Genomic DNA, 12901 nt, shown 5'->3' on the forward strand with positions numbered 1-12901 from the left:
ACTGGGCTATGAAAAGGCAAATGGAAGAAATTCTTCGGAAGTTATCTTCTACAATTTGCAGTGACAAGGAGAGACTTCTTTAAGATTAATCAGATATACCTGGTTTGTTACTAATACCGTGTAAACTTTTCCCTCTAAGGAAAAGTTTTTGCAAGGTCTGTGCTAGCTGCCAAATCTGACCTGACAATCCTTGACCTTAGAAAGTTCTTCCTGGCCCCCGCACAGGATTGAGATGCTGCCTGCATTCTCCCTGCCTCCTCCTCCACGTAAGGGAAGAATGGGGAACCTTAAATGAGAATCACTGCATCTGGCCTCCATCGTTTCTTACATCACTTTGAAGCTGTCCCGCCGCCTTGGCCCGGAGAAGCTCAGGGGTATCCACCACTGTGCTGAACCTGGAGATGTGTTCGTCATGCCCTCTCTTGTACTCCACCTGGTGAGGGGACAGCATAGAGTCAAGGTCACACCCAACAGCCTTTGTAGGACCTCTCCTTGCGGCTGTCCTGAAGCTACACCATCGGGCAACACTCAGTGCAAACATATGGCAAGTCTTTCTGGTTTGTTCTACGGGCTCCTCTCCAAAAAGCATCAGTGCTCATGTGTTAAGTCCAAGAGAGTGCCAGGAACTTCTAAACATTAATAAATATTCATTCATCTCTATAACAATCACATAAGGCAAGACTATGATTTTCCCCATTTTACAAAAGAGCAGCTGAGGAACAGGAAGGTTAAGTAATTTGCTCATGGTCCCACAGGTACTAAGTGAGAAAGCCAGGATTTAAATCCCAACATTCCAGCTCTAAAATCTGAGCTCTTAACCAGCAAGTTGTGCTACTCTTCAGGAGGTTCCACCAACCACTTAATAAAAATCAGTGTCCTTCATGCTAACACAACCACAAGAAATTATTTGGTCCAGTCTTGAGGTGAGCTACATGGTCTTCTCTCCATGTGATAGATGTGGCCCAAACAAGGCACAGAGAGTGAATGATAGGGAAAAGATAAGAACATAGTTTTCTCCATAATATCACACTAAGGGTACCTACTGCCCCAAAGCACTCTCCTTTTGGATTTTATCTGAATCAATCCCAGGGGTTCACTAATGACAAACATTAGCGCAATCAATGGTGAATAAGCACTAAGACACTCACTTGGCTGGCCAGCTGGTTGGCTATCTTGGCCCTTTGATGAGCAGGTGTGATCATGGCTGGAAAGCTGCCCTTGCCCCGCTGCTGCTCATGGTCTTCTGTGTACTCCTGCTGGTCAGACCAATGTCAGCATGAGAACCAATATGAAATCCAATGAGAACGAATAAAACTGCAATAGCAAGCATCATCAGAACCAATGCAATTGGATGTATAAGATACTTGGAAAATATTTCAGTCACCTGGAATAAATTTGAAAATGTTATTCACTTGGTGATTTAAATAACACCTTCAAGGCTGAAGAAAGCGTATTTCCCAGGTCAAAGGGTTTCTCCTTCAATGTTTATATTAAACTATGTGGAACCTGGCACAACCCAAGGGATGCCCTTTAACTCAAAGGCTTGTATGATAATGCAGCAATTATTATGCAGAAGACTTCCTGGTACTAGAGACAGTACTACAGCACTGGGAGTGAAACGTCTGCTCTTTTCTGCTCCTAACTTTTGTGTATCTCTGATGGTCTGTTTTCCACCTTAGCAATTGTGTTTCTGTTGTCTTCTTTCCATTTGCTAAAGAAAAGTCACTAAACACTAGCAATATTTTCCAGAGTGGTTTCTTCAAAGGGCAGGTGCCCTGGGTGTATGGAGAGGACTAGAGGGTACTGTGTGCAGATCACTAAGGATTTCCATAATCTGGGCTAAAACTGCCTTTTCTATGACAAAAACCTACTAAGATCTCTCTTATGGTGCTACAGGTCAGAAGTCTAAAATAGGGCATCAGGGCTGATTCCTTTTGGAGGCTCTGGTGAAGAATCCATTTCTTTGCCTTTTCCAGCTTCTGGAGGCTGCCCATGTTCCTTGGCTTATGGCCCCAAACAGTTTTGACCTCTGCTTCTGTTGTCACATCATCTTTTCTCTGACTCTGACCCTCCTGCCTCCCTCCTTATAAGGACTCTTGTTACATTTGGTCCACCCTAATAATCCAGGATAATCTTCCTATCCTTACCTTAATTAGGAGTTTGGGTTTAGCAGATACAAACTACTATATATAAAACAGATAAACAACAAGGTCCTACTGTATAGCACAGGGAACTATATTCAATATCTTGTAACAAATTATAATGGAAAAGAATCTGAAAAAGAATATATATATATACATATAAATGTATGTGTATGTATAACTGAATCACTTTGCTGTACATCAGAAACTAACACAACATTGTACATCAACTCTACTTCAATAAAAAAGAAAAATCCTTACCATAATCATATCTGTAACATCCCTTTGGCCAGGCAAAGTAGCATATACACAGGTTCCAGGGATTAGGACATGGGAATCTTTCGGGGACGGCCAGTATTCTGTCTACCACAATCTTAAAATAAAGGAATATTAAAACTAATTGCTAAAGTAACTTTCCAGGTTCCTTACCTCACCCAGTGACTTTCGAGCCTTAGCCATCCTTACAACCTCAGCATCTGGCAGAGCTTCTGGGCGCCAAGCATTCCCTTCCCCATATCCAGTCCAATAGGCTCTCTATAGAGGAAAAACACAAATGTATACAAACACATACCCCACACATTTGCCTGGTAAGATCCCCCTACCTACCCCACCCTCCCGGCAACACTCCCATACATTGTCAATATAAGATAGAAAAAGTAGACATTCTCTAAAAACTATAAACTCCTCTTGCTTTATGGTAGGTCTCACCTAACCAGAATGCTCTTTTTCAAACTAGAAAATAACCTAATATCCTAAATAACCAAACTTTCTGAGATTCACTTATATCATAGAAGAGTTCCAAATGTAACTTAACATTTCTTTGCTCATTATTGCACCAAGATGGGCAGCGGGGAGTTGCTGTGGACAGGCCATCTGAGACTAATCAGCACTATTCAGCCAAGCTTCAAAAACCTGCTACCTGTTGCGTGCCAAGCATTAGATTAAGCAGTTAACACTAGGAAGAGAAAATCAAAAAAGAAAAAAGAAATCAAAGTTTCTCATTTAAGATACTTGTGACCTATCCATGGAGATAAAACTAACATATGGGGGCTTCCCTGGTGGCGCAGTGGTTGAGAGTCCGCCTGCCGATGCGGGGGACACGGGTTCGTGCCCCGGTCTGGGAAGATCCCACATGCCGCAGAGCGGCTGGACCCGTGAGCCATGGCCACTGAGCCTGCGCGTCCGGAGCCTGTGCTCCGCAACGGGAGAGGCCACAACAGTGAGAGGCCCGCGTACCGAAAAAAAAAAAAAAAAAAAAAAAAAGAAAAAAAACTAACATATGAAACAGTGAGCTATTAGAGAACATCTGTGTGCTTAAATGTACTGTATTGAAGATAAAACACAGTGAGAGTTTTGAAAAAGCAATCTGTATATGATGGCCCCTGTTTTGGACAGGAATTTGAGCTGGTCCTCCAGGGCTAAGGTCAGTTAACAGATGATGCAAAGGGAAAAAGAAAAACATCTACTCTAGGAGGTCAGTTCCATGAAGGCAGGGATTTTTATCTGTTTTGTGCACTGATGTATTCCAGTAGCCTGGAACTATGCCTGGCATATAATACTCAATAAATATATGTTGAATAAATTCTCGGAGTGGGGACTGCCATGAATAAAAGCATGAAGGCAGTGATAGGCTTCATGTGAAAGACCATGAGGAGGTGGGTTTGATTGGAATTGGGAGTAAGGATGAGGAACCAAGTGGGCTGGAGGTGGGGCAAGTTGCACAGACCATCTTTTGGCGATCTGGAAAGACAGATAATTCACATGTGAAAATATGCTCAACTACACTCCCAATCAGGGAAGTTTAAATTCAAACAACAAAATACAGGTTGTTAAAACTTTTATCTGGTAATACCAAGTATTGGTGAGTCTGTGGGAAATGGGTATTCTCATACTCTGCCTGTGGGAATATAAAATGTACAGCCATTTTAGACAGAAATTTGACAGTTTGTCCACTAAAATTAAAAAGGCACAGACTCTTGATCTAGCAACCTCATTTTCCATTATCTATTCCAGAGAAACACTCACTGTGTCCAAAAGAGGTCTTGCACAAAGGTGTTCACTGCAAATTCATAACAGAAAAAAAATGGGAATAACCCTGCCCATCCATAAGAAAGCATGATACATCCTCTCTTAATGATTGCACCCATGATCTACCCACCTACAACAGCTTAAAAGGTTGCTGACATAGAAACATCTCCAGGGTATTTGTTGAGCGAAAAATGCAAGTTGTAAAACAATGCATATTGTTTCATGGAAAAACAAAATTATACATTCCTATAGAAATATACATCTATAATTTTCCATAAGAAATACTAGCTGATATTTGTTGTGCCGACCAGTGTTCTAAGATCACTGTTCTAAGATCATTTATATACTCTTTTAATTTTTACAATAATTCTGTGAATCAGGAACTGTTTGAAGTTCACTTAAAAATTGAACTTAAAGAAAGCCAAAGAAAAGAATGGTTAAATAACTCATTAAAGGTCCTTCAATAAGTGGCAGTAGTCATATGTAAATGTAAGTAACAAAAAAATAAATTATATAGATATTAATTTGTAAATGAGGAGGGAGAGTCTGGAAGGATATCCACAAGACTGACAACAATGGGTACCTCTACAGAAGGAACTGGGATTGGAGATAGTGGACAAAGGGTTAGCTTTGCACTGTTTGGACTGTTTTATGTGGATCATTAAAAACAAGTGGTTGGGGAATTTTGAAATGATGAGGCTGTCGATAGAGAAAGACCACAAATTCTCAGGTGACGGGAAGAGTAAATCAGAGACAAGCAGGAAGATGTGTGTGACCAACGTCACATGACAGGCTGGAGAGGGGCAAACCCAGGAGAGGGAAGGTCCTCACAAAGGTCCAGGCAGGAGATGATGGGGCTCGGAGCTGGGATAGTGAAATGGGAGGGAAGGGGTGGAGCTGAGTGAGGGGTCAGAAGAAGATAGGGCAGCCTTGGTTTCCAGCCTGGTGGCTGATCCCAGTGACAGAAACACAGTGGTTGGAAGGGAGAAGTCAGTGAGCTTGGACTGGAGCAGATTTGGCTGAGGTGATGCTGGGTCTTCTGCAGACAGCTGGAATTACAAACTGGATGAAAGAAAGTGTAACCAATGCCCTCTAGAAGTAATACTGATAATACATTTCATTTGCATAGTGTGTCATTCTTTCCTCTGTTTCCAAACCCATTTATAACTCTTCCTTCACCTCATCCACCAATGGTTGCCTGTTAGGTGCAGCCGCCCCATCCTTGGATTTCATGTCCCAGTGAAAAACCGATTTAAACCGTTTGCCATCGTCTTGGTCATCGATCTGCACAATGAAGATATTATCAGTAATGTTTCCATCAGAAAAGAGAAAGGAAACAAATAATATACAGCAAAACTGGGGCGGGGATCCTAAGCCTCAACTGCAAAGCATCTTAACTGCAGTACAAGCCACAGCTGTCAGTGTCACCAGAGCTTCATCTGTACCACCAGCCAAAGGGCACACAGAAAGCACCTGCTGTGTGCAAAGATCTATTTCGCAGTGCAATTAAAAAGGCAACATTTCTACGAGCTAATCACACAGCACCAAGTGTTCAGCTTAGAAAACACTAGACATTAGAGCAGTTGTTCTTAACTTTAGCCTGTGCAACACCCAGGGAGCTTTTTAAATGCTGGCTCCCCAAATTCATGTAGCTGTTCTCCTGTGCTTTAAATTTCACCTTTCACATCTTGATCTATAACACACCTTGAGTTAATTTTTATGTATGAGGTAGATATCAACGTTCATTTTTTTCTACGCAAGTGTCCAATCGCTCCGGTACCATTTATTTAAAGATCATTCTTGCTACATTGAAATGCAGTGGTGCCTTTGTAGTAACTCAAGTGACCACATATGTGCAGCTCTATTTCTGGATGTTGTATTGTTTTCTACTGGTCTTTCTGTCTATTCTTACACCAATACTATGCTGAGTTAATTACTACTACTTTTATAGTAAGTCTAGACATCTGGTAACCTAAGTCCATTGATTTTGTTCTTCAAGACTTCTTGGCCATTCTAGAATCATTGTATGTACATATCAATTTTAGAATCAGTTTGTCAATTTCTATGAAAAACACCAGGATTTTGGCTGGGATTGCATTGAATGTGTAGATCAATTTGAGGAGAACTGACATCTAACGATATCTTCATGACTTTGGAATAGGCAAAGATTTCTTAAGGAGAACATAAAAAGAACTAACAACAAAAGAAAAAAAATCAGGTCTTAAGTCCAAACCCAGATATCATAACGTATGAGATCCAAGATGGGGCCCAGAAACCTGCAACTTTAACAAGTTGAAGTTTAAGTCACTAATTTTACAGGTGAGGAAAGCAGCTCAGAGAAGAGAAATGAACTTATTGAAATCATTCAGTGATTTAGCAGAGCCAGGTTCACAATCCAGGAATTCTAGTTCCCTGTCAAGGGCACTTTGTCTGGGCTTGCTTAACGCTGCACTAATATGTATACTTTAAAATAGATAAACTGAGAGATCTTAACATGTTTTTCCCCTTGGATTTTGAGAAACTACCACAAACATTACACAGACTCAAGGCAAAGTTTCTTGTTGGCAGCTCCACTGATATTTGGGGCCAGTTCGTTATTTGTTGGGGGGCACTGTCCAGTGCATGGCAGTACGCTGAGCAGGATAGGTGGTCTCTATCCACCAGATGCCAATAGTATTCCTACCTTCCTAGTTCTGACCCAAAAAATAGTCCCCAGACATCACCTGGGGGGCAAAACTGCCCTCCTTGAGAGCCATTGACTTACGGAATCAGAATCACATGACCAAAATAAACAGGAAGCCGTATTTGCTGCCCCGTCTCACAGGACAAATCCATCATGGGGCAGGGGGTGGCGGTGGGGGCCGTGCCTGCCTCCCCAGAGACTTTTCACAGGACTCGTGATTATTCAGAGGAAGCAGGAAGAGAGAAAAAGCCATAAATGTTAATAGTGGGGTAAGGAAGCATTAAGGGTTAAAGTTCATTCTCCAAATAGAAGGGAACCCAGATGTTCTATTCTGCTAAAAGTTCCATTCACACCTACCAAACAGGAAATTTTGTCTTAGTAAATATTTATTTATTCATTTACTTTTTAAAGAATGACATTTTAAAAACAGAAAAATGTCAACCTGCTTCAAATGCCAACTTAAAATCTTTACTTTTCTCCTTCATCACCATTACTGAAGCATCCCTTTCTTTTCTTTCTTTTATTTTAGCATGTGCACCATGAATCTGTTTTTTATTCAATTGGCAAAGTCTCTCAGAGAAGAAAAGGGAGTAAGAAAGTAATCCACCACACTCCCTAGAATGGTTATAAGATCTGGGGCCTTGGGGACTTCCTTGGTGGTGCAGTGGTTAAGAATCCGCCTGCCAATGCAGGGGACGTGGGTTTGAGCCCTGGTCTGGGAAGATCCCACATGCCGCGGAGCAACTGAGCCCATGTGCCACAACTACTGAAGGCCTTGTGCCTAGAGTCTGTGATCCACAACAAAAGAAGCCACCGCAATGAGAAGCCCTCACACCACAATGAAGAGTAGCCCCCACTCGCTGCAACTAGAGAAAACCCGTGTGTAGCAACAAGACCCGACATGGCCAAAAATAAACAAATAAATAAATTTATTTTTTTAAAAAAAAGATCTGGGGCCTAGAACAGACATTGCTGTCCATTAGATTTTTTCCCTGGTGGGAAAGGAGGAGAAGGGGTCTCAGCAGTCAATTGTTCAGTACACACACACACACACATATGCATGTACACACCCATATGTATGTACACACCCACACACATGTGTGTACACACACGCACACATACACACGTACACACATATGCATGTACATGCACATGCATGTAAACACACATCCACCACACACACAGATCATACACACACACAACACACATGCACAAATGTGCACACAGATATGTATACACATGTACATACACACATGTGTATGCACCATGTACGCACATATGTATACACGTGTACACATATTCATACCTACACACACTCCCCACATGCACACATACATTTTTATACACATACACATATGTTTACATAGATGTGAACAAATACACACACACAGGCTTCCTGAGAAGCTCACATCACTGTCTGTAGCTGGAAACAGAACCAGCAATGATCTTGCTCCAGGTCGGGCCTGTCATACAAGTTAAAAGAAAGTGAATCCACTACCACCTCAAAAAAAGGTAAACACTGTGTGACCTGTTGTACGAGCATAAGGGGGACATGCCAGTTGACACCTCGCATAGGATGAAAGATACAGATACTATGGATTTTTCTGTAATAAATACAAATAGTACTCTGATGTATAAGTACGCCTCCTTGTGTTCAATCTGTCAAACTCTGGCCCCAGAACTGCAGAAAAATCTGGATGTTTGTAAACATAAATAAGTGCTTTTTTTTTTCCTCCTAGAGAGTTTGCCACCCCCTAGGTACATGGGAGTAGACCAATGGTGCAGTTTAGGATACAGGTCCCAGAGTGAGATAGATCTGGATTTGTGCCCATTGAACTAGCTGGGTAAAACTGGGCAAGTTACTTAATCTCTCTGAGACTCAGCCTCCCCAGCTGTAATATGATAATATTACAGAGGGTTCTTGTGAAGAAAAAGTGAGATCACACAGATAACGGGCCTCAAAGAGTTTCTGGCACTCTATCGAACTGAGAGCTAAATTCAGTATTGATTGTAATTTTGTGTACTTGCCCTTAGACAAAAAGAGATGAAAACAAACAACAACAAAAACCAAACAAACAGAGATGAAAGCAAAATCCTAAAAGAATTAGCCTTCTCAGTAATCTAGGCTTGTGAATTCTTAAGGCTTGTTAATCCTTAGAAATCAATGATATATGAACAACTCTCTGAGCCTCAGTTTCCTCACCAGTAGAATGGGAAAATAATAGTATTTACTTTATTGGATTGTAATGTATTAAATGAACTGACTGTAGAGTATATACTATATAAGCTTGTAAAAAATAATAAACTCACAATTGGTGCAAAGCATTTAGTGAAATAAGCTACTTGGCAGTCTGTGTAGAGAGCCACATGATAATAAGCTCAATCTAAACCATTTTCTTGAGGAGTAAACACGCCTGGGCAGGCCGGAGAGTCAGGATGAGGTGAGGTAACATGAGGAAGGCAGATTACTAGAGAGGCTTCCACCTCATGTGTCACTTTCTAATTTTAGAAAGCTGCTAGCTCCATCCCAAAAAACAACTTGTCGTGGAGCATGGGGGAGGGAAGTGAAATGATTCATCATTTTAATAAATGCAAGCATTTAATCAACAGTTATTTGACAAAACTCTACTGTTGGTTTTTCAAAAGAGGTTGGTTTATCAATATGGCCTCCTGGTCTATCCAAACATCAGTTCCAAATCGAAATATCTTTGACCTACCGCTACCCATAGGGAAAGAGATCTTAAACACTGCAAATAAACTGAAACACTACTGAATTAGGAGAGATTTAAGAGTACGGAACTAGAGGTTTCAATGTCTGTACCAAAACATCATGGGGAAAGGAAGGAAAGGCCTTTGTAATACTTTCCAACTATATAAACTTTGTTTTATGTATTAAGCACCTAGTGTATGCACAGCCTATTGCATCAAGGTATCCAGAGCTGGCAGACACAGAGAGATTAAAATAGATACAAGGATCTCAGATATTCAAGCTAGATTATCCTGTGTACTGGCCTCTATGTTGTGGTAGGGCAAATAGCAATATTTGTTATTTAAATATACTTTGCTTGTATATGTGGAGAAAATACAGGTTCACTTCTAGGCAGAGACACTTAAAAACCTAACAGGTGCCTGAGCTAAGAAATCTTCTTTAAAGGCTATTTTGAAATTCAAAATTAAGTAACTTACCCCACAAATGGCCTCTGGAGATTTCCTCACATTTAGATTTAATGGAGTGTGACAGACACTTGTAAAAGTGTTGTTCTTGGGGTTATGGCTACAAAAAGTAGATATAAACCAAAATTAGAACTGTACTTTATCCAAGATGATTGACTATTCTTAAAGGCGGAGTCATTTTTTAAATCAAAAATATAAAACCTAATAATTAAATTCAAGATTTTCCAGGCAATGTGTCTTAAAGAAAACAAAGGCTAATCAAATAAATTCAACCTATTTAAAGACCAAATTTAACTGGAAATGATCACTTTAAAACTTTCTGAAGAAATAGAAAAGGATTGTGAAATTATCTAAAAGAAAACGTTTTAAAGCTTCATGCATATTCATGGAAATTACACTGTTCTGCACAATATTTAATAATTTGACATGAGGTTGTAGTGGATAGATTTGATCTTTTACTTATAAGAAATCTGAAATTTTCAACTTTCTGTCCATTGCATAAAATCCCATCTTAGGTCTCTGTAATGACTGTATGGAAGTAAAAACTTTTGAGAAGGCATTTCTTGGATTTAACCCTGGAGTGTGTGATTTGAACCTCTGGTTGGCTACTTGTTAAAAAAAAGACAAACACAACTCAAGAGGTGGTGGGAAGAGGCGTCAAACACTTACGCATGACAGTATGGCTTTTTCTGGTGACTCACAAAGTTATTAATCGATAGCATCATCTTGCAAATTTCACAGTGGAAACATGCTTTGTGCCATATCTAGAAATCAAACAGAAAAGATTTAGCAAAATTACCTTTTTTTTTCAGACTCAGGATTCTTAATATATTTCAGGGTAAAAAAAAAAGAGCTTTAGTGATAAAATGGTGATAAAACACACACACACGGCTACGATACATAAATGAATAAAAAAAATTTGAGGCAATACAGGAGATGTAGCTAGAAATGGGTAGAAATGAAGAAAGGTGGGGAAAGCATCTTATTTGGGTGGTTTAAAAAAACCCACATGTCCATATGTGAGAAGATAAATTTCTCATGTTTGTTATGACTCCCAAAGGCCAAGAAAAGTCTACTGACCTGGTCTAGACAGCTGATCTTCTCAGCAGGGTATACTCCATACCCACACCTGGAGCAAGCCTGCACATTCATCTTGAAGTCCGAAGAGAGAAGACAAAGATAGGTAACAAGTAAGAAATCCAAGGAGAAGCCCCAGTCTAGTTGTTCAAGTCTCCAAAATCCCGACCCCTAGTAAATTTCTGTGGGCACCCTGACCGTTCAGAATCCAACTTCCACGTTCCTTTGCTGACCTTCTAGTTTGAAGTCAGCAGCTGGATGGTTTTTAAAGCTGCCACTTACTCAAAGGGCTATTTTGGCAACTCGCTCAGCACGCATGCGTCTGGGAAATAAGGTGGAGGTATTCCTAGCTGACATGCTTCTCTAAATAGAAAAGTGAACTCACAACAGCATCATGTTTATGTGGATGACCAAATCCTTGTGTATGATCAGGCAGCATGTAGTAGTTGAACACTAACTGTGATCATAACCCAAGAAAAGAACTCAAAGGCATACACCACACCCTCATCCAACGACCAAATGAGAAAGCTTGCTCTGTGAGGCCTGTGAGTAAAGCAGAAAGTCCAGCTCCCCCCGCAAAAGAAAATAAAACAGGATCGATTCACTCCACAGGAGGGTAAATACCATATTTGAAATTTAGCCTTGTCTATTAAAAATGTTTAATATTACTCAGCCTTAAAAAAGAAATAATGCTATTTGCAGCAACATGGATGGACCTAGAGATGATCATACTAAGTGAAATAAGACAAAGAAAAAGATAAATACCATATGATATCACTTATATGTGGAATCTAAAATACAACACAAATGAACATATCTATGAAACAAAAAAAGACTCAGACATAGAGAACAGACTTGTGGTTGCCAAGGGGAAGGGGGGTAGGAGTGGAAAAGACTGGAAGTTGGGGATTAGCAGAGGCAAACTATTATATATAGGGTGGATAAACAAGGTCCTACTGTATAGCACAGGGAACTATATTCAATATCCTGGACAAACCATAAAGGAAAAGAATAGGAAAAATATATATGTATATATATGTGTAACTGAGTCACTTTGTTGTACAGCAGAAATTAACATAACATTGTAAATCAACTATAATTCAATAAAACTTAAAAAAATAAATAAGGATATTTATAAGAGTAGGACGGCAAACTTATTAAGATATCAATTCGTGTGTAGCTTCTGCAAGAATGCAAAACTAAGAACAGATGAGAACTCTTTGAGTGCCGGCTTCTGTATGTTATCCTGGACCGTTCCAAGAAGTCCTTGCCTTCCAGGTCTTGCTCAGTCCCTTGCCTCCCAGGCTTGAAAGGGAGCAGCTTGAAGACAAGCTCTCTTCTTGGCTTTGTGAAGCCCCTCATTGCCTTCAGGGGTCTACCTAAATGTCACTTGAAACAGACCTTCCAGAAACAGCTTACAAAAGATGGCAGCACACCTGTCCCCACCCCTCAGCTCACTGCCTTCTATGACCCTCCCCCTGCTTTATGCTCTTCACAGCGGTTACCACCACCTGACCCCTTAAATCTTACTATATCTACTTTTAAAAATTATCCGTCTCCTCCATCAAAATATGAGTCCCATCAAAATCGGAGCCTTGGTCCTTGTTGTCCTTTCTGTATCCCCAGTGCCTAGAACAAGGTCTGATATGGAAAAGGTGCTCAACACGTATTTATCAAATCAAAGAAATCAACTTAATACTCACACCAAAATACCTACAGGGGACAGAGGTGAAGCCATAGGTCACATGTCCCATCTGAACCACTCCACGCCAGCAATTTGTCATGAGGCAATCAGTAC

The 12901-nt window shown here is 40.4% G+C and overlaps 1 protein-coding gene across 1 annotated transcript in view; it reads right to left on the bottom strand.

Annotated features, from left to right (window-relative positions):
• The window catches only part of NRAP (nebulin related anchoring protein), a gene marked incomplete at both ends in the record, with an annotated part of 71602 nt that extends 60424 nt beyond the window's left edge, over window positions 1-11178 (bottom strand). Inside the window, 7 exon segments of the mRNA XM_082633698.1 lie at window positions 329-433; window positions 1149-1253; window positions 2571-2675; window positions 5349-5453; window positions 10039-10126; window positions 10696-10790; window positions 11107-11178. Of these exon segments, the coding sequence (XP_082489824.1) occupies window positions 329-433; window positions 1149-1253; window positions 2571-2675; window positions 5349-5453; window positions 10039-10126; window positions 10696-10790; window positions 11107-11178 (675 nt within the window).
• Window positions 11179-12901: the final 1723 nt, after the last annotated feature.

Source organism: Mesoplodon mirus, assembly GCF_964341445.2.
Source record: "Mesoplodon mirus genome assembly, chromosome: 2".
Taxonomy (NCBI): domain Eukaryota; kingdom Metazoa; phylum Chordata; class Mammalia; order Artiodactyla; family Ziphiidae; genus Mesoplodon; species Mesoplodon mirus.